The 21227-nt window shown below is 44.7% G+C and overlaps 1 protein-coding gene across 6 annotated transcripts in view; it reads left to right on the top strand.

The window, feature by feature from the left end:
- The window catches only part of stat3 (signal transducer and activator of transcription 3 (acute-phase response factor)), a 31173-nt gene extending 12045 nt beyond the window's left edge, over positions 1 to 19128 (top strand). For 3 of the 6 annotated variants that reach the window (XM_088622990.1, XM_088622991.1, XM_088622996.1), the window contains 23 exons: positions 729 to 873; positions 1072 to 1170; positions 1705 to 1797; positions 2143 to 2224; positions 2455 to 2555; positions 2779 to 2930; positions 3500 to 3658; positions 4277 to 4369; positions 4579 to 4638; positions 5013 to 5042; positions 5806 to 5899; positions 6016 to 6063; positions 6457 to 6540; positions 8283 to 8381; positions 9236 to 9371; positions 10082 to 10134; positions 10230 to 10324; positions 10873 to 11012; positions 11533 to 11748; positions 12019 to 12061; positions 12972 to 13031; positions 15966 to 16072; positions 16854 to 19128. In XM_088622990.1, coding sequence (XP_088479116.1) covers positions 729 to 873; positions 1072 to 1170; positions 1705 to 1797; positions 2143 to 2224; positions 2455 to 2555; positions 2779 to 2930; positions 3500 to 3658; positions 4277 to 4369; positions 4579 to 4638; positions 5013 to 5042; positions 5806 to 5899; positions 6016 to 6063; positions 6457 to 6540; positions 8283 to 8381; positions 9236 to 9371; positions 10082 to 10134; positions 10230 to 10324; positions 10873 to 11012; positions 11533 to 11748; positions 12019 to 12061; positions 12972 to 13031; positions 15966 to 16072; positions 16854 to 16906 — 2242 coding nt within the window. In that variant the 3' untranslated portion in view covers positions 16907 to 19128. The remainder of the gene's footprint in view (positions 1 to 728; positions 874 to 1071; positions 1171 to 1704; positions 1798 to 2142; positions 2225 to 2454; positions 2556 to 2778; positions 2931 to 3499; positions 3659 to 4276; positions 4370 to 4578; positions 4639 to 5012; positions 5043 to 5805; positions 5900 to 6015; positions 6064 to 6456; positions 6541 to 8282; positions 8382 to 9235; positions 9372 to 10081; positions 10135 to 10229; positions 10325 to 10872; positions 11013 to 11532; positions 11749 to 12018; positions 12062 to 12971; positions 13032 to 15965; positions 16073 to 16853) is intronic. The other 3 variants (XM_088622993.1, XM_088622994.1, XM_088622995.1) reach the window with 3 other exon arrangements.
- Positions 19129 to 21227: the final 2099 nt, after the last annotated feature.

Genomic DNA, 21227 nt, shown 5'->3' on the forward strand with positions numbered 1-21227 from the left:
GGATTTTTAATGACCACAGAGAGTCAGGACCTCGGTTTTACATCTCATCCGAAGGACGGACCTGTTTACAGTATAGTGTCCCCGTCACTATAGTCTAGTGTCCCCGTCACTATACTGGGGCGTTAGGACCCACATGGACCACCGGATGAGCGCTCCCTGCTGGCCCCCCTAACACCTCTTCCAGCAGCAGCCTGAGTTTTTCCCAGGAGTCTCCCATCCAGGTACTGACCAGGCTCACACCTGCTGAGCTTCAGTGGGCTGCCAGTTGTGAGCTGCAGGGTGACACGGCTGCTGGCATAAAGGCTGTTTTGCAGCCTTTATGTTCTGACGATGTGTCTTGATAATGGCTATAAATTCTTTAATGATGAGTATGTAAGCCTAAATGTACTCTCTACCCCCATTCTCTCCCCCAACAAACAAATAGCACCAAGCAAGGCAGGTCACGAGGAGGTAGGAAAGGTCTTCCATCATTTTACCTGGCCAGAATAAGTCCTATGGATAACAGGTGTGAACAATGAGGAGAACATTTCAACCCCTCTGCTCTTTTCCCAGTCCCATCTGCTTGAAGAAGAGTTTCACAACTACGTCATCTATATTCTGTTCAGACTTCTTGAAGTCAAACCAATTGGTTCCCAATGCCCGGAGAGTGCTCGTCGGGTAATGACCACGAACTCCTGGAAGCGTCTGTAAATTCAATAACGACGTCTGGTTTGTGTCTCGTACCTCAGGGCCTACGCTGCCAACAAAGAATCGCACGCCACGCTGGTTTTCCACAACCTCCTGGGGGAGATCGACCAGCAGTACAGCCGCTTCCTCCAGGAGAACAACGTGCTCTACCAGCACAACCTGCGCAGGATCAAGCAGCACTTGCAGGTACTGGCCAGCCCGCGGCTCGCATGCGCGCCTGCCCCGGCAGCACTTTTCGGACTACTTTTCCAACCGTTTACCTTGGCATAACTTTACGAATGTGCTTCCACTGGATATCGAGTGGAAAGCTTGTGCCTGTCGGAGCAAAGTCCTTTATTATTCCTGGTCTCTTCCCATCTCCCCCCCCAAAATTTCTTTATTTAGAGCAAGTACCTGGAAAAGCCCATGGAGATCGCGAGGATAGTGGCTCGATGCCTGTGGGAAGAGAATCGATTGCTGCAGACTGCTACAACCACGGCCCAGGTCCGTTCCCATAACCACGCTGTCCTGAGCCGCACCGCGCCATGCCACACTCTTCCACTCCCCTGCCTCCTCATCGGGACTTAATCGGTTCATTTTCATTACATCAGAGGACCAAGGAGCCAATACGTTATCTTAAATTGCCCCCTTGGGGTTGAGTACAGTATTTTGAATGGAATTATTGTCCAGCATAACGTATTTCTCAAATCCCATTTTGAATGTGCGATGACCTAAATGCCTACGCCAGAGTAAGATTCTATCAATGCTAGCTTTATTTTAATTAAAAAAAATATCATTCAAGACCACTTCTGTATAGGCTTTATATTAGACTGTCTTATAAATTAGACACGATGATAGGAAAGATTTTTCCTTTATGAATGAAAAGAACCTAGACAATGGGCGGAAAAAATTATCCGTGAATGCAGAGCTTCTGGTTTCAGTTTGGAAGCCTGCGTCATAACTGGTTTGAGGAATAAAAAGACAAGTCAAGACGTTACAGCGAAGTTAATTTTTTTTTTCCCCCTCTCCTGCGCACAGGATGGGCAGGCGTCTCACCCCACGGGCACGGTTGTGACGGAGAAGCAGCAGATTCTGGAGCACAACCTGCAGGACGTGAGGAAAAGAGTGCAGGTGTGGCTCTTGCGCGTGTTTGTTAACATCCTGGGTGGGGCGGAAAAGCGAGAAACGGGCCTTGATGCTGAAGGCGTCATTTCGTTCTACCACACGGGTGCCAGAGGCTGAAGGATTGCCATCACACCCCCCCCATCTCTGCCGCTGCTTGTGCCTTTTACTGCACGGCTGAAATGCAGCTCAGTCCACCCCTGCCTGAAATGTATGAATATCTGATTTACAGCGGGGAAACTTGAAACACTACCTGGAGATACCAGGGATGGAGAAATTGGAATGGATTTGTATTGGAATTGAATTGGAAGATTCGTTTCTTCCTGTAATGCAGAAAATGGATTTGTCTTTCAGGATATGGAACAGAAAATGAAAATGCTGGAAAACCTGCAGGATGACTTTGACTTTAACTACAAGACTCTGAAAAGCCAAGGAGGTGAGGCGGTCAGTCATCTGGGGGTGCAAATCTGGAAGAGCTGGTGTCAGTTGAAGCCTTGCTGAGAAAAGCCGTGACTCTTTTGGGGAAAGCAGAGGAAAGCCAAGATTTCTCTCCTTTAAGTCAATTTCAGAGGAGGATGTTAAGACTTCTGAAAGGAACGCCTAAGGCAATCTGCTGTTTTTCCAAGTGAAGTAATTCTGATTTTTTTTTTTCTGAATCATTTCCAGAAATCTCCCAGGATCTGAACGGGAACAGTCAGGCAGCAGCAACGAGACAGAAAATGGCACAGCTGGAGCAGATGTTGACAGCTTTGGATCAGCTCCGAAGGGTATGCAAGCCTGACGAGCAAGTGACTATCGCTTGTAATTAGGTTAATTAGGTTACCGTGGCTTCCATGCATTTCTTCTGAAAGATGTTCATTTACAGCCCAGCCGGAAATGAAAGGATGCATGCAGGTCTTCTTGTATTTACTCACTATGGAAAGTTCCAAGCTGTTGAAGAAAACCGAGGAAGGCAATGAGATGCGATTGAAGTTCTCTCTCCTTGCGCAGCAAATCGTGACCGAGATGGCGGGGTTGCTGTCGGCCATGGACTTTGTGCAGAAGAACCTGACGGATGAGGAACTGGCGGACTGGAAGAGGCGGCAGCAGATCGCCTGCATCGGGGGACCCCCCAACATCTGCCTGGACCGCCTGGAGACCTGGTAGGCAGCGGCAGCCCACTTCCTCCTGCACTTCCTGTCGCCCTCCTCAGGACGCGTAAGGGCTGGGCAAGCACCACACCTCCCACTCGGTTCCATCTGCAGGATTCTAACCCCGCCGCTGCATGAATCTTTCCACTAGCTGATACTTGGGTTACATCGAGTCCGGCACTGGAAAAAACTGACAGGTCCACTCTTTGACCCCTCCCACCGGTGAATAGCATGTACCTTTAGCTGCAGTAGAAACTGTCTGACTGTCTTCCGCTGTATTCGTTTTTCTTTCCCCGCCTCCTTCATGCTCTCTTGTGAGTATATGTGTATTTTCTCCCTTCTCTTCTGTACTTCTTGCAAAGTGATATTCAAGCCTGTCTTGCCTTCATTTCTCCTTATCTTTCTATGTTTTTGGGCTCATCTCCTCGCATAGAGAAACATGCTAGTTGAGCAATGTTTTGGGCCCTTATAGAACGGATGTATCCACTTCTCCTGCACCGTGTAGCACGCTTGGGAAAAGCAGTGTTCTAAGCCTCCGTTCTCTCCCTTTCGCCTGCCGTCTCCTCCAATATTGCGGACAGGATTACCTCTCTGGCCGAGTCCCAGCTGCAGATCAGACAGCAGATCAAGAAGCTGGAGGAGCTGCAGCAGAAGGTGTCCTACAAGGGCGACCCCATCGTCCAGCACCGGCCTGCCCTGGAGGAGAAGATAGTGGACATCTTCAGGAACCTCATGAAAAGGTATGTAGCTATACTGTAGATCCCTGGAAAACTGTTCCCAGGATTGCTCATGCTTCCTAGCTGACTTTTGAGTTTTATATACATTTGGCATTGTTACTGAGCATTTAGAATTCTGGATTGAACATTGTGACGTTTAATGTCCGCTGCATGAATGTAGTTCCCATTCTTTTCATCAAAAGTCTCTGATGGCAGGGCAAGTTATGTCAATGCGATCTGATTTGTCCTGTGCATCATGTCTTTCCACTGGGTTTCCATCTTCCAGCCTGACTAAAATATTCCTTTTTCATGTATGTGGTTGGGCTTTTGAAACAACATATACAGTCCTGTAGGTAGAGATTTATTAAGATCTGGCATGTCGCTTGCATGAACCCACGATCATTGCGTTAATCAAAAGGAGAATCTTTACAGATGATTTCTTTAGCTTGTGTTTTGAGGTAATGCTCTTTCTGTTGTAACTTCCTGGACAACCGTTATCCTGAAATTTCACCAACATGTTATCCAACATGAGTGAATTTTACATTGCTTTTAATTTTGGGTGGAGCTCTAGGGATTTCCTTTGCATGTGTTTTTGCCCATCTCAGTGGGCGTGTGTCTAAGTAACCCTCTCTGTGTTTGCAGTGCCTTTGTGGTGGAGCGACAGCCATGTATGCCTATGCACCCCGATAGGCCTCTGGTCATTAAGACAGGGGTGCAGTTCACTACCAAGGTCAGGTGAGTGTCAAAACACATGACTTCTCTTTCTGAACCTTATCTTTCCCCCCAGTTGAGCGGTTTGTTGTTCTGACAGCTAGTCTTCCATCAATCATAACTGGCTTAGAAGGTGAAACTTTTTCCGTGTGACCTATGCTTCTGTGCTTTATTTTGCCGTCATATGTTACAAACGATCGAAATAAAAGCTGTTTTTTTCCCCCATTTATCAGGTTACTGGTGAAATTTCCCGAGCTGAATTATCAACTGAAGATTAAAGTCTGCATCGACAAGTGAGTAAGGGATTACCTTTTCTTTGCTATTTTCAAACGCTTCCTGTTAATGTATTGTAAAAGGCATTTATTTTACATTAAAGTGTACATGACACCTCTAATTACTAAACGCATTCTTTCTTTTAGGTTGTAGTTGAACCAGTTTTTAGTTTTTTGTAGCCTTGGTGCTTTGAAGTTAATTCTTATTGATGTAAGAGCATCAAAGTAGCTCAGTTCTTTAATCAAGTTAAGACTTGGCTCTAAACAATGTTTATATGGATCATTTTTTAAAGTGTGAGCTTTTAAAAGACTTTTTTTTTTTTACCCGTTGTGGTATATTCTGCCTTGTAGCTGTGACGGCCTCACTAACCTCCCTCTGTGCTCTCTGTTGACAGGGAATCGGGGGATGTGGCAGCATTGAGAGGGTAAAAAAACCTATGGTCTTATTTTTAAACTGAATCCCTCTTTTTTTTGCATCTTTCCCCCCCCTCCCCACCTTTCCAAAATTACCGGTGTTAACGGCAGGGTGAGAAGGAGATGGAAACCGCGCATAGCAAGAATTGTCATAAATGAAAGTGATCTGCCCACCTGCAAGCAAATTCATTTAAAATTTCCGAAAGTGGAGAAGTATGCAAACGTTAATGTGTGAAATAATTGGGGACTAGAGGATCATAATGTTCAATACAGTGCCAAAATATTTTTTTTGGGTGGAGGGGGGATCTGAAAACCCCAATCCATCACTCTTCCTGTCTGCGCCGATGGACAGAATGTAATGTAGCCGTCTTTGATAAATCCAGGCTCTGGCATCGGGCAGCCTGCAGGGGTCACTGTTGAAGGGCAACCTGTGCGTCGCGCTAGGGGTCACAGGTGGTGACTGATGGTGTCCGAATTCCACTCTGCAGACTCAAGAGCAGAGCTTGATCTGTGAATGGAGCTTTTCCCGGTCCAGCCAGTAGGGGGCCCTGTAGCCGATATCCTTGTTCTTAACAATGTGGCGCAGTCCAAGACCTCTGGTGTGAGGTCTAGTGTCACGTCTTAAATACCTTGGCCTCTTTCGTTTTAAAATACAGTTGCGCCAAAAAAAAAGAGAGAAATGCCCTTGTGAGAATGCAACCACGCACAGGCGTTTTCAAGACGGGCTGAGACGTGCTTCTTTTTGATGACCTCTTGTCTCCGTAATTATTCCAGTTCCCGTAAGTTCAACATCTTGGGTACAAACACGAAAGTGATGAACATGGAGGAGTCCAATAACGGCAGCCTCTCCGCTGAGTTCAAACACCTGGTGAGTTTGCGACCGGCTAGCAGGCTGGATCTGAGGCTTTGAGGACGCATGGCCCCATTCTGTCATGGGCCGGAGTGTGGATGATGGTACTGAGAGGGTGTCCTGTCTGTTTGCAGACCCTGAGAGAGCAGCGGTGTGGGAATGGAGGCCGGGCGAACAGTGATGTAAGTAGGAACGAAACTGAGCACGTGTCTAGAATGACAGAACATGCTCTATGTTCAATTGGTTTTCTTTTAACTGACTCAAAATCTAATTCATGTGTATGGAATTTATTTTTCTTTTATTTTGATAAAGATTAGTCCCATCATCCAGGCACTCTGATTTTAAGGTGTATGCCAAGGCTTAAAATACCCCCCAGATTAAGGCAACATTCCTTTGTAAAGTCAATGTTGGTATGTATCTGAGCTGTGTCATTAAGGGTTTGTTCATTGATGTGTAATGAAATTGAAAAAACAAAGATACACCTTCCGGCAGCTGAGCTTCTTTTAGGTGTTGATCTCTCTGTGGGTTATTTTGACAAGTTCAGTTCTATTATCTGACATTATTTCTTTGTTCAGGCCTCTCTGATCGTGACCGAGGAGCTGCATCTCATCACCTTCGAGACTGAGGTCTACCACCAGGGGCTGAAGATCGACCTGGAGGTCAGTGTGCAGACAGAAACGGCATCTTTCAGAGCTGCCTGCAGAAATTGCTGAAGCAATAAGCGACCTCTAACATTCTCAGACCTTATTCATAGAAGCAGAGTTGACAATGTTGTCTTAACAACTTTCTGACTCATGGAGTCCGTGTTCTTAAAAATGCCAGCATCTCGCTGTAAATAGCAAAAACTGACAGACCAATGCTCCGATCTTCATGGTAAATGAGTTAGGGAGGGGAAACGAGAAAGGTCTTGTCATTTTAGTGCAGTTTGCTGATCATCTGTCATTATTGCTTTGCAGTATATGAGCCTTGATTTGCACACCCTCTAAAGTCCTATGACAGAGATTCCCAGTTATTTGTTGTTGTTGATGGCTGGAAACATCTTTTAAAGTTACACCATTAACAGTTTTAACTTAGAGTCATCTAACTTAGAGTACAGCTGAAGTGGTCCAGAAAAAGCTTAATTAAATAGCCCACTGGCTTGTGCCCTTTGACCTCTAGGTAACACAATGAATTGTATTAAGATCTTATTCTGTTAGAACGCCATAGTCTTTGTTCTGAAGAAAGAATTCTTCCTGTAAAATTATATTGAAAATGCAACTAGCTGTTTTTCGTTGCTGGTGGTCTCAACTTAATTTGCATACTAGGATTCCTGCAATCTGTATTCATTAAACACATCATATCGATTTATAGCTTTAGTTCCAGAGATTAGATTTTCATGGTTTGCAAATGCATTTAATGAGATGTTATGAATCAGTAGAGCTCGTTTTGTCTTGAGTTCTGCTGATAAGAATTAGCAGGGAAGGCAGTCTCTGTGTCTGCATTGAAACCTTACACTAATCTGTACTGACGCCTATTACAAAGTTCATTGTCATTGCCGATAAAATTATACTTGTTAACTATGGTTGAATGGGGTGAATTTCTTGGTTTAAAAAGCTGAGAGTAATCACGATGTAAAATACTGCTGGCTTCTTTGTGAATGGTGTGGCATAACAAATTCATTTATTAAGGCAGTTCGGATTTAACAGTTTGCTTTGTTCAGGGAAAATCACTTTTTACAGTACTAAGCTAACACTATATTGTACTCGGGACACTTTAACACTGGATGGAACTATCATAAAACACTACAGCTTTGCTTAATTGAATATTGTAGCTTCACTACGGTGAAAATCCTAAAATGTTAACTCATTTGCAAGAAAAGAAGTTACTTACATGCTACTGTTCACACACAGTGATGTGTGGCAGTGCTCTTTGTTGTACACAGTGAGGAAGTTCACACAAAAGCATGTTGCTTTTTTAATTTCCGTTTTCTTCAAAGCCGTGTCCTGGCAGGAAATTCCCAGGAGGTCACAGGGCCATATGGTAATTCTAATCAGTACAGATGGGTGTCATTATCTGCAGACTAATGCATCTTTTTCCTATGTCAGAGGTTCACCTCCCAAATGTAGGTTAATTGTAGAAAATGAGAAACCCATCTCTTAATTTTTAATGATTAAAGTATCTTATTACTTTACTAATAGCTCCTGAAAAAGCTCTTCCTTTTCCCAAGTGATCAAGAGATATTATTGCAAATATAGCAGCAGAAGATGCCAAGGTAATAAAGTGGACTTGGGGCTCTCTTTGCTATTAATATATTCTCCTGAATTGATTTATTTTTTCCATAAGTGCTTTTAAATATCAGGAGCCTTCCTCCAGTCACGATCGTGAGGGAGAAAAACTCATCTTCTGTTTTGTCTTTCTTCAGACGCATTCTTTGCCTGTGGTCGTCATCTCCAACATCTGCCAGATGCCCAACGCCTGGGCGTCCATCCTGTGGTACAACATGCTGACCAATCACCCTAAGGTAAAGAGCTCCCTCTAGTGGCAGGGAAAAGGGTGACTAAGAGGAATCTTGAGTGTTCAGCAAGACTCGTTCACCTAGTCTTATTGTCTTTTCTATTTGCTTTCAAACAAATATAATTGTTGTGCTATGCTGGTGCCTCACTCAGGTAGGTTTTGTACACTAAGCCTGGGTTATGTAAGGGTTCGGTTCCAGAAATCTTCGTGTAACCCTAAGCTCGGTTAAGCCAGAAGAAACCCCGTTTCAGCCGTTGTATGAATGTATAGGCAGTGACCATTCAAGGGGTTACAGCCTCGCTGCCTCATTATCCCTAGCCCTGGCTGTGAGGGAGGAAGGAGGCACAGCGGAGAGCTGCACCTGGCTTTATTGTCCTGTAATGATTCACAGGTGTGTGTGCTGAGAGCAGGAGAGAGACTGTAGCAGCAGCTCACAGGCCATGAGACAGGGCAGGAAAGGAACCTTCTCCCCTGGAAAGAAATGAAATAACATTTTAAAACCCTGTGATTACAATTATTGAGCTCCCAATATCACATATGTTTAAAAGTTCGGGAACTTAGAATGACCTATTAAGGAGTTACTATATGTCTCATGACCCTAGACTTTAATGTTCTGTTATTAGACACCGAATAAAATGCTCATTAAATAGCAAAAATGATATGATCGCTTAGGTGTTTCCCTGCCATAACTGCAGTACTGGGTTAAAAACCTTCGCCCTGTCCTTCAGCGAAGGGAATGCGCCCCAGGGCTGGCTCCTGAGTCCAGTGCCGTGTCACCTGGGGAGAGTAACGCCGGCGTGCTTGCTGGGCGCACAAGTGCTGCAGGTTTTTAACAAGGCCCCGTCTCCCCCCCCCCTCCAGAACGTCAACTTCTTCACCAAGCCCCCCGTGGCCACGTGGGACCAGGTGGCTGAGGTGCTGAGCTGGCAGTTCTCCTCCACGACCAAGCGGGGGCTGACCATCGAGCAGCTGACCACACTGGCGGAGAAGCTGCTGGGTCAGGCTTCTTCTCTGCTCTCGTCGGGCTCGGGCTTTTCCCCCCTGGTGTTCGTCTTGTCGTCTTCCGTGAGAACAGATATCAAAGACAAGGAGTCAGCTTGACCCCCTCCTCCTCCTTTCTCCCCTCATCTGCTTCTAATTCCTTGCTTTCTTTCTCTTTCTGTGAGATCGGCGTTGTTTCTAGGCTTGACGCTTTGCGGCGTCTTTTTATATATGCACAAAAAAGAGAACATACAGCGCAGGCCTTTCTTTTATGTTTTGCATTTCCTCCACAACTTGTTTCCCGGATTCCGAAAGCCTACATTTACCCTGTGGCTTTAGATTACGACTCCCGCAAATCTGACGTATGATTTCGGGAAATGCGCACATTCGATTTGAAATTATCTCCCGTTTGTACTGATGTCACAGAACGTACGGGAAGACTAAGATATGTACTGTTATGACTAAACGGTGAAATGAGGCCAGGGTAGTTCTGTGATTCAAAATCTGTGATTAAAAAATAGCTCTGTAAGACTTTGTGTTTATTAAGGATTTCCAGCCCAGTAATGTAATTAACAAGAACTTTGTTACACTAATGGTAATTGTAAAATACAGACAAGAAACAATTCTAATCCTATTAGTTTTAGAAAGAAGTTGTAAATCTAGTCTGTTAGTTGTGTTCTGATGGATTCAGGATTAAAAAATTGAACGAGAGTGTTTTCTTCTCAGGACCTTGTGTGAACTACTCTGGGTGTCAGATCACATGGGCAAAGTTCTGCAAGGTAAGACATTCCTGACAGATCGCTTCTGCACATTGCGAAGGATCTTTTAAAACCGTGCTTTTGAAATGTCTTCCATTTTTCTTTCATCCCTACAGGAGAATATGGCAGGGAAAGGGTTTTCATTCTGGGTGTGGCTGGACAATATCATCGACCTGGTGAAGAAGTACATCTTGGCATTATGGAATGAAGGGTGAGATATTAACACGGCCTCCTCTCCCTAACCTTGAGTCTTTTTCTGTGCTCTAGGTCACTCAGTCGCTCAGGTCTACCAGGAATGAAAACAGCTTTTACTGATATTGCAGGAGATTATTGCAAGAGTCACTTTTTAGGCAAGATCTGAGGTGATCTTTATCGTCTTATTCTTGCCCCAACTAGGTGGCAAATAAGTTCCTTAAATATGTTATATAAGGCACAGTCTGTTCCTGTGTTTGTATGTCTATCAAATATATAAAAAACTAGATGGCTGTCTTCCAGTTATGCACCTCTGCTTACGGGTTCCTGGTCACACGTAAAGACCCAAGCTTGAACCAGGAAGATTTATACCTTGTCCTTTTATAAAATGTTGTTTCTGTGTTGTAAGCGAACACCTTGTTCTATTTGTAGTGCTTTGATGAACAGATCTGAAATGATGCCAAAGTCAGGCGCTCTGCAGATTTTCTTGCCCTTTTCGCTACAATGCCAGAACACAAAGCAAAAGGCGTGGTGCACGGTTGTGACGGTGTCCATCTGCGTTGATAGGTACATCATGGGTTTCATCAGCAAGGAGCGCGAGAGAGCCATTTTGAGCACCAAGCCCCCTGGCACCTTCCTTCTGCGCTTCAGCGAGAGCAGCAAGGAGGGAGGCATCACCTTCACCTGGGTGGAGAAAGACATCAGCGGTAAGCGGCCGCGGTCATAGACCTGAAACCTCGGCACGCGAATTTGGGTTCAGGTTGTGGGGCTCAAGGCACAGCTGTAAAAGCACATGAGTGGCGCAAATGCTCAGAGTTTGGTGTTTTCAACTTAAGAGATCACTGCATTATTTCATTTGATAGCGTTTATCTCATGACCTTCTACAGGGATCACCCAATGAAGGAAAAAAAAGGGTCAGTTAATATGCAAAAAAATATATATAAAGCAGAGCCTTAAAGAGTGCAGTTGGATAAAAGCAAGTTATCAGGCTCCCCTGTGCCAGCTGCAGGCTTCAGGGAGCTTGTTTTCTTGGGTGAAGCTTGCAGACTGTCTTCCTGTAATGCATACCCACTCACCAGCTGGCGCCTGGCCTGGAGTTTGTCGGGTAATGAACCAGCACATGGGCCTGAAGGCTTTGAATCGCTGGATCTCTTCCAGGCTCTTCCTGGCAGTGCTTTGGAAGACGGCGGAGAATTCCCGGTCTGACCAAAGGCTTCTGTGTTTCAGGGAAGACGCAGATCCAGTCCGTGGAGCCCTACACCAAGCAGCAGCTGAACAGCATGTCCTTCGCCGAGATCATCATGGGCTACAAGATCATGGACGCCACCAACATCCTGGTCTCTCCACTCGTGTACCTGTTTCCAGAGATCCCAAAGGAGGAAGCGTTTGGGAAGTACTGCCGCACAGAGAACACCGAGCAACCGGATTTCACAGACCCAGGTAGTCGTTGATGGTCCTGCTTGGTTATGTACCATGGCAGACCTTACAAGCTGCTGTCCTCGGGGTACCGGGGGGAACAGGGTCAGTGCTGCTTGTAAGTGACACCCTGTTTTATTTTGTCGGCTTTTCTTCTTTCTCATAACAGTCAAGCCGGGCTTCTGACTTATAGCAGAATAAGGAAAAATGATTGACGGGCCTTTTTCTGCAGAGAGATGCTTGTACCCTGTATGCAGAGACGTGACAATTTCAACCTTTTTCTCTTTCCCCCATTAGGCACAGTCCCTTATCTGAAGACAAAGTTCATCTGCGTGACCCCGTAAGTATAGCCTCTATAACCATTTACATTCCATATGACATCTTTTCAGGGTGCAGCCTTCTTATGGCTTAACCCTTTCGCTCAACCGTGACATTGAAGGACACCTCCCAGCACCCCAGCCAGTTCGTCACGCTGTTATGCTGAGGGGTGCAGTTAGTGAAATGAGAGGAAATGTTAGCATGTGAGAGGAATACATTTTTTTTCCAAGTGATCCCAGGCTACCTAATTGACCACCCTTCCAGTCTGTTATTTAGCAACACTTTGATATAATCCAGCTTCTTATCTTCTGTACTGATCCTGTATAGAAACCAGGAGCTGGTTGCAGCAAAATTGTGTGTTGGAGTGAACTGGAAAGGGCTGCAGGATGAGAAGTCCTGGTTTAGGTGATCTGCAGCAGCAGAAGTAATTTAGTTAATGAAGTACTAAACTGTATGGAGCAAAGGTTTTTCAATTCTGGTGTTGGAGGCCCACACACCTGCTGGCTTTTATTCTAGCCAAGCACTTGGTTGTCCAATTGAACAATTAATTAAAATAGTAATAACAGGATTTATTTGACCTGTTTGATTTTTAGGTCTTGGAGATGTGGCCTTTTAACTGTTGCGGTTCTTAAGTAGAATAAAATCCCCATCTTCTGAAAGAATTGCAACAATAAAAACTTGAAAATATTCCAGTTGGGACAATTAAGGCTCCAATCAATTGCTTAAGCCCAGCTGGGATGAAAACGAGCAGGCGTGAGGTCCTCTAGGGCCGGAATTGGGAATCCCTGCAGCAGTGGTCCTGACATCCTCCTCTGGGATGGAAAGGAGCAGCCAAGGATTGCCAAACCCCTGGCATAGGAGAGAGAGGCGTTTCCCCGGCGGCGAGAGAGAGATAAGACAAGTGCCTAGTGAGAAATGACCTGTTTCCACAGGTCCCCATCTGTGTTCATGGACATGCCGGACAGCGAGCTGCTGGCCAACGGATATTCGGGGTAGGGTGGAGATCTGGGGAGGGCGGGGGGGCAGTGGGGGGCCCGGGGCATGGTGTGTGGCGGTGCTGGTCTTGTGGGAGTGGGGGGCGAGTTGTGGGCACCTGAAGTTTTCTGTCCCCCCCACCCCTGTCAGTACCGTGGCATTGTGTCTGGTCTCTGTAGAGCAAAATGAAATTGGCAGAAGCTGGGCTCAGTCTTCCTCTTGCATTTGGTTATTAAAAAGATTGGAGATGGGGTGGGGGTTGGGAGACTCCTGAGTGGCTTATCCAACAAGGTGTCCATCTGATAGTTAAAAGACTGCTGGTTTGAATGTGGGCTGTGTTGTTACCCAGCATGGACCAGGATTGCGGTCCAGCCCTGACGGCGCTTGTGGTGCAACCGCAGTTGAGGCGCACTTTGGTGAATGCATGCGTTATTGCTTCCTGTCGCTGTCAAACCAGCACAAGACGGATAACAGTTCGTCCCAGTGGGGGTGCTGGAAAAAATGGCATTTCTGCCAAATAAGGAAAACGATCAAAAGCTTTTTGCTGCAGGGCAGAATATGTTCTTGCTCCGGGCTGTCAGACTTCATTCCTCTTCTGTTTTTTGTTCCCACCTGATTTCAGTTAAGTAGTTCAAGTATTTAGCTTTTGTAACATATAGGATGTTTCTTAAGGACAGTTGATCACTCAAAAAATACACTTTACTAAACTTAAAGGTTACTTATACAATCTTATGGAGCCAGGTTAGAAATGTCACAGTGGTGACCCAGTTAATTAGACCCACTGTGTATCTGAAAACCAGTTACATAGGGCCTTAAACAGAAGCCCCCCCAGGAACTGAGTGCGATACACCTGGTCCTGCTGGTTTCCAGGTGTTTTAATGAAAGAAGTGCAATGGGATTGTAATGCTGTGGTAAATTTGGACCTAAAACTGTTTCCCCAGCAGTGGGAAGTTTTAAATGGCTCCTAGTGAGGATCTGTAGACGTGATTCTCCAGTATGCCCATGTATCTTCTGATCTGCTGCATGCTGCACAGAGCCTTACGAGACAGTTACCGCCCACCGGGGTCTCCCAATGGCACCACCGCAAGCATACGGCTTTGCAGCAAATGACAGATCACCCGTTTTGCCTGAAAAGATGAAGGGGACCTGTCCTTATAACGCCCACCCTGCTCCACAGCAGACTTGCTATCAATGTTTGAGAAATCCTGGTCACAGTTGACTAGTTCTCATGGATTTTTTTCCTAGAATCATAGAATACTAAAACAACCCAGTTTTTAGCTCCGCAGTCCCCCCTGTCTTTATACAGATGACATAACTGGTCCATAGATTTGTGTATCATGGGTTTTTGAAGTAATCCAGTTGGGTTCCTGTTGACCAAGATCCTTCAACACATCAGTGCAAAGTGCTACACAAATATTTGCTTGGAAAATAAGATTTCAAATTTTTTTAAAAATACATGTCAGGGCACATGCTGCTTTGAGCAGTGCCAGACTGGAGGGTTTCCAAGTTTTTCCTTCTCATATGTGATTTTTGAGGATGTCAGGGGCTCCCAGTTCTTAAACAGCATCTTAATTATTGATTGACTGCACCTTTTTCATTGTTCAAAGTTTTATATAGAAGTTTAAGCTCACTGATGCATATAGAGTCTTCATTCAAATACTAACACACTGGGCTTCTTTAACCCTTAAATTACCTGATGGTTGTGTCAGTGTCTGAAAGAGTCAGAAGCAGATATTTAAACATGTGGTTCCGTTTGCATAGAACCAAGTATTAAATATCACCTTTACACTTGGTAAGCTCATATAGGGAAAACTAGGAGAATTAAACTGACAGTGTTTTATGAAAATGACCCTTCTTCACTGCTTCCTCACCTGAAGAAAGCAAGATACATGCAGACTTACAGTTCAGGCAGTGGGACTGATTGCATGTATAACTGTTCATAACGGAACCATCATCGCTTTGATCTCTAAATCCCACAAAAGTGGTCCTCATGCTTATAATGATTCTGTTCATATTTGCTGAAAATTACGAGATTTCGTTTTGACTAAACCCCAGTCGAATGTAAATCCGTACAAATTCTGTGCCGGCCAAGTTCACAGTAGCTTCTAGACTCATTCAGTGCACAACGTAACAGGTTGTACAGGTTGTACGCTGAAGTAATCATGGCTATCTCGTAATTATGAGATAAGGGGACAATATTTTTTTCCCTTGGTAGCAGCAATGCGCTTCTGTAGTTCTGTTTGCCACAACATTCTGGTGAATTTTTTTTTTCAACCTTCGGCTTTTTAAACGTTTTCAGTCATAACGTATTTTTAATCATAACTTTTTTTTTATTAGGATGCAGATTCCTGTTAATTGCTACATTGTTTGCATGGGCAGATTTTATGATGGAGATCCAGATTGCATTTGTAGAATGCCTGTTCTTTCTGTAATCATCCGTGAAAGACTTGTGCCATGCTGAGTTTCATTAATAAGCACTTTAGTTCTGGCACTAAAAGACAGGGAAATACTTCTTAAAACAGGAAAACTGAGTCCACTTCATTGCTTCTGTCCATGAAACATACTAACGTTGGTCTGGTAATTGGGCTTGTGGGTTGAACCTGTATGACTGCTGTCAGAACTGCATGACAAGATTAAGATCACTGCTTTCTCAGAAGGATTGACACAATTAACACAGAAAGCAGCTGTGAGACTTTGTTGGTGAATCCACACTTTGAGAAGATGTGCAAAACTCTTCTTAATTAATATGGCATTTTTTAGCTTCATTGGAATAGCCTGATTCTAAAAAAACAAGGCAATCTGAGTGTAAATCATTCCCAACTGATCGTTTGTTACTTTTCAGCAAACGCTATCAGAATTCCTACAGTTCATGCAGGTCTGGATTGCTGTTTTTCTATATTACGTTTTTAAAGAGGCTCAGAGTTACCTCATGGTTTTCTCTATCTGTGCAGCACCAATTCGGGCAACACGAGCGATCTGTTCCCCATGTCCCCTCGCACCCTGGACTCGCTGATGCACAACGAAGTGCAGGAACCTAATCCAGGAGGAGGGCCTCTGGGTAAGTCTGGGATCAGCCTGCCATTAGCGGATGGGATAGAGATCTGGCTTGACTGGCCTTCGCCATTGAGGAACCACCTACCCAAATACAGGAGGACTGTTTGATCAGTCCTGGGAACTCCACTACAAATGCTTAGGGACTTTATTAAGAGATCATTGAGGTACCATGTACTTTGCTTAGGGAGTATTGATCGATCATATAATTACTCAGGGCTGACTGGCAGAGCAGAGTGCAGTCCCAAAATTCACGGTGTGTTACGAAGTGTTTAGATTACACGGCACCTTTCATTTTAAAATAATCCAGTCCCAAATTTGTAAATATCGACTACGCCCCTTTATCAAGGATTACTTCTAAAACCTGAAATGCTGGATTCATCCTACGGAGCACAAAAGGTAGCAGCTGCATGAACTCCTCACCAGCCAGTTTAGTCTGCAAGCGTCTCTACATCCTCAGTGGTCAAATCTGTGTGGTTCTCAAGGAGATCAGTTATCTTGGACAGTGGCATTATTAATGTCGGTACTGTTCTGTTGGGCTTGCGCTTCCATCCAGTGTAAGCAGAGCAATAGGTACAGTACAGTAGAAATCATGTGCAAAGCCTGTGTCCATTAAGGAAATGGGACTGCAGCTGCACAATAACCAGTAAGTGGAGGGGGGCAGGGCCAGATTTGACCAGGGCGGTTTTGAGAAAAGATAGGCAGAAGGTCAAGCGTTAAAAATTGAGCAATGGAATATACAAGGCAACAGAGGGCATCGTTCATTTTTTTGCCTCTTTTTTCCCCAGAATCTCTCACCCTGGATATGGAGTTCACTTCCGAGGCAGCCTCGCCCATGTGAAGCAAGGCCTTCCCACCAAGGCAGTCGCTGTATTGGTCGAAAGACAGAAGGCCGAAAGCTCTTACTCCATTTTAATAGCTGTGGCTCTTGCTGCACCTGCTCTTGCTGTAATACTGATAAGTGCTGTTAGGACAGGTTTTATTTGGGGACATTTCTTTCTTCCAGACTACAGCTACATGTGTCAACCCCAATTTTTTTAAGAGCTAAACATCAGCGCTTTTTGAGTCTCGCTGTTCGTGCCGTTCCACCTCCCTGCCCCCCAAAATCGAGAGCGAGCACTGACACTAACACATCGCGGACTGGTGGAGCCAAAATCCCGCAGTTTCACGAGAAATGGAGTAATAGCTATTTCCAATGTGTGTTTTTAAGCTGTCTTTATTCTTACTTCCTAAAAAATATCTTATGGTTAAAGAATTACATTTTGAAGCAGGCTGTGCATCGTGTCGGAAACTAAATTTCGTTTCACGTGATTAGCTTTTTATTAGGTTCGTTGTTGGCACGGTTTGCTGAGAAACCGACACTCCATGCTCGCGTTTGGGAGAGAGAGCTTGGAGTTTCAGGAGAATTTCCTTAAAGAGAGATATTAACAAGTTTGAACACCTTGTCTTTTAGTACCGGCTTGGACATTTGCCTGTATTTTTCAGTGTTTTTGTTTTTGATATATTTTCTCTTGTTGGCTTTCTCTGACTCAACAGCAAAGAATGTGTAGGTATTAAGTTTAGTACTGGTTATCCTCAAATTCCCTAAAGTAGCGGGTGTTTTCGGAAGTCCAATGTTTTTGTTAGCAAGAATCATGTCGGTATTATTTCAGCCTTTATAAATGGGGAAGGTCTCCAAACCTCCCACCTGACCCTTCATTCTCACTGTTCCCAAAGAGGCTAAATATTCCGATCAGCGTTCATTGGACCATGCTAGTATCGCCCTGCAAAGTGATTTTACAGTGCTTCAGCTCCAGTGTTAATATGATCAGTACTCTAAATGCAGATCTGAAAAGTCTGTCACGTATTACAAGGAATCAAGGTTGTTTTCCTTGTTTCTAATAAGCATTTTCCTTTCCTAATCAAGGATGCAGTCATAATTGTGGGGATTTGACCATTTTGGTTGATGTATGAATCTTTTAGGAAAGAACTGAACATAATTTTGTATTACTTGTCATTTGAGTAGAGTCCAAGCGATGCTCTGCACTGTGGCCGAAGAGATTTGATAGTTATTTGAATCAAATTATAGGGTCTAATGGGGGCCCATTCTAGAAAGGGAGAAGTATGTAGTGCCTGCCTGAAGTGAATGGTCTTGGTACTGGTGGTGCCAGCTAATATGGATCCAGTTGGGTTGTGCTCCATCTCGCTGGAGCCTCAGTGTTGCCTATGGATATATAGGTGACATACCTGGGACTTTCACTTGCGTGAGTTTGAGTTTGTTAATGCCCAGTACCCTGGTTTCTTTGATATAATGGCTGGGTGAGATCCCTGGGTCTATTTACTGCCAAATGAGCCCAAACGGCCTCCCCTCATTAATAACCTTTCGTATGGTCTTGCGTGCAGTCTTCCAGACGTCACTCAGGTGCTATGGAAAACTAAAGAAATGGGGAGGGGAAAAGTCTGGGCGCCATAAATGAGGAAACGTGGCTGCCCTCTCTGCACGTGCCCATGTTGCCCTCCGAACATGTCTGAGAGCCCTGCAAACAAGGCAAATGAAACCGCAATCAGGTTTACGGCAGCAGTGCGCTGATCAAGTCTCTGGAGTCCTGTGGAGTTCTCCTTGAGACGGGGCCTCTGCTACTCCCATCGCAAGAGACATGGAAATGAAACTCAAGTGGCAAAACCAAGGACTAACCTTCCATTTGCATGTGCATCTTTCTCAATCTATCTTTATTCTTTCTCCATAGGAAGAGAATGTCTGTATTGCTATAGGGATTCGCGGATGGATTGCGTTGGCTGGGAAGGGGCCGGGGTCGGTTCGGTTGTTTCCCGAGAGGGTCCGTGGTGCTCTGTGCTTTCGTTCAGCCGCGTGCCGATGGGGAAGTGCGCAGAGCCCAGGTCTGGACCGCGTTCCTCCACAGTGGCGGCGACTCGGAGGCTGTGGTTTGTCTGGGACATCGACACGACTTTGATGGGTTTTGAATCGTGTACATTTTCACACTATAGGATGTTTCTTTATTCTGTAAATTATGCTGTAACTAATTGCTTGTAACTTTTTAATAAAAACAAATGGTTATACGCAAAGATGTTTCGTGGTTGGTGGTTGGCGTTTTTAAACACCCCCCCCCATTATTTAGCATTTCACCCTGATATGAAAAGCAAAGAATTTAATGTAATCTTGGGAAGACCCAGGTCTTGTGCCTCAGCATTCTTGGGATTTGTGTCACGCTCGTTGTTGATGAGCAAACACAGATCACGTTTTTTGTTCTCTTTCTTGGCTTCTCAGCACTGCCTTGTGGGGCCACTGACAACCTAGCCAGCGAGTGGAGCCGAGTTTCATCTCTTGGGGGACTTTCCCTCCCTCCCTAGCACGTCTGGTTTTTACTATTTCTTGAGTGTCAGTAGTTCCCCCCCCCCCCCCTGCAATTTGCAAACTTTCCTCATGAGCACGTGTCGACAACGGGTACTTTTCCGGTTTTGACTTTATTATATTGTCAAATATCATGTTTCTGCACCTCTGGAGGACGAATGAAAAGTGAGAATATTTCCCCCCCCCCCAGTGTTGGTTAAGTTCTTGACAAGTTTCGTTATTGTGAAAAATGCCCCCCGCCCCCTTTTTGAAGACTTATGCTTAATGACCTCAATGGAGCATCCTGCCAGCTGTAACGTTTATCTCTGAACCGACTCTCAGCCAGCCTCAAGGCCTATTAAACCCCAACTAAAGCCATAGTGAACTTGAAATTTGAGGAAAAATGTGTTTTATGGTCAAATAATTTGAGAACTGTTTTCATTTGTATGATTTTGGGGGATTGGGCCACAGACTGTTGGGCCAAGCTTTATTTTTCCACGTCCCCAGACAATTCACTGCAAACCTGCCTGCTCAATTGCCACAGTGTCGCATATCCACACAGTCTCTCTTTCTAGTGCCTTACTCAGCCTGGGAACCAGTTTTAAAAACTGTCAGACTTGTCAAACAAGCAAGGTTTGTTTTCATTTTTTAAATGTATCCTAGGCAAACCTCTTGAAAAACATGAAAGCAACTCAATGTTGTAACTCCGTGAAATGAAGGGCCGTTTTTGGCGGAGCACAGCGCTTGATTTGGGACGCAGCCGGTTAAATTGCAAGCTTGGTGCCAGCCTCTGCCGAGCCTTGAAGGAACCTGGCAGAACTGGCTTCTTGGAGAAGACAGGCTGTTGAACCACTAAGAAATAGAGGCAGTGATGTTATTATTTTCTCTACTGCAAGAAACACCGCAGACCTGATTCCCTGAAATAATGACCCTAATCCCAGAACTCCTGCGCCTGCCAGCATCAGAATAATTCGTCTGGACTGGAAGAGAGGTAACTCAGAGGGCTGTGATCGAGCATGTACGCTCTTGTCAGTGACCCTCTGAGGAGTGTTTTTTTTTTTTTTTTGTCTGCTGATTACTGTTGCTTTGGCAACATGTAATTTCATTGCATTTGATTAACATGATCAGCATTTCTAAATCGGCAAAATGAGGTCTTGCATAAAGTTCAGGTGTGCACATTTGAGTATTAATCTAGAAATAGTAATAGCAGGTGCACACTTTTTATACACGTGTCTAAAATAGCAAGTGCAGGCCAGGTATTTGTGTCTCCACAGATATTAAACCAGACCATGGGTTTATATTTTAATGAGGGGGATATTCCACCACCTAGTGAGATGTCATCTGCTAATTTGAAAGGGATAAATAAAAAGCTGTTGTTTTTTTTTTGTTGTTTACGGTCATTGGGCAATTCCTTTGGCGGAATATGAAAGTGTTTTTTTTTTTTACTGTGTTGGTTGTTCACACCAGCTGCACAAAGATGACATGAAGTTCAGTTAGGTCATGCTTCCTGTGCTCTCCATTCAGGTCGTGTAATCGCTGTGCATTCCTGCCGCGTATTCTTAGTAACAAGGAAGTTCTGAGTACAGTACTGTCATATGCAGACATGTGGGTGTATCAAATAGAAAAACACAGTTTACGATTAACAGTGATTCACTTATTACAGGAAGCATTTGCATTTCTTCCTTGGAATGATTCTAGGACCGGTGGGGAGTGTGGGTAGGATGAGTGTGTATTGAGGCACAAGGATTAAGTGAAGGACAGTGCTGAGCTGTATTTGGGTTAAAACTACCTCTGGTCTGTTTTCTCTCTGCAGAATATGCCCATCCCAAACCCC

This window comes from Lepisosteus platostomus, chromosome 28, assembly GCF_059453375.1.
Source record: "Lepisosteus platostomus isolate fLepPlt1 chromosome 28, fLepPlt1.hap1, whole genome shotgun sequence".
Taxonomy (NCBI): domain Eukaryota; kingdom Metazoa; phylum Chordata; class Actinopteri; order Semionotiformes; family Lepisosteidae; genus Lepisosteus; species Lepisosteus platostomus.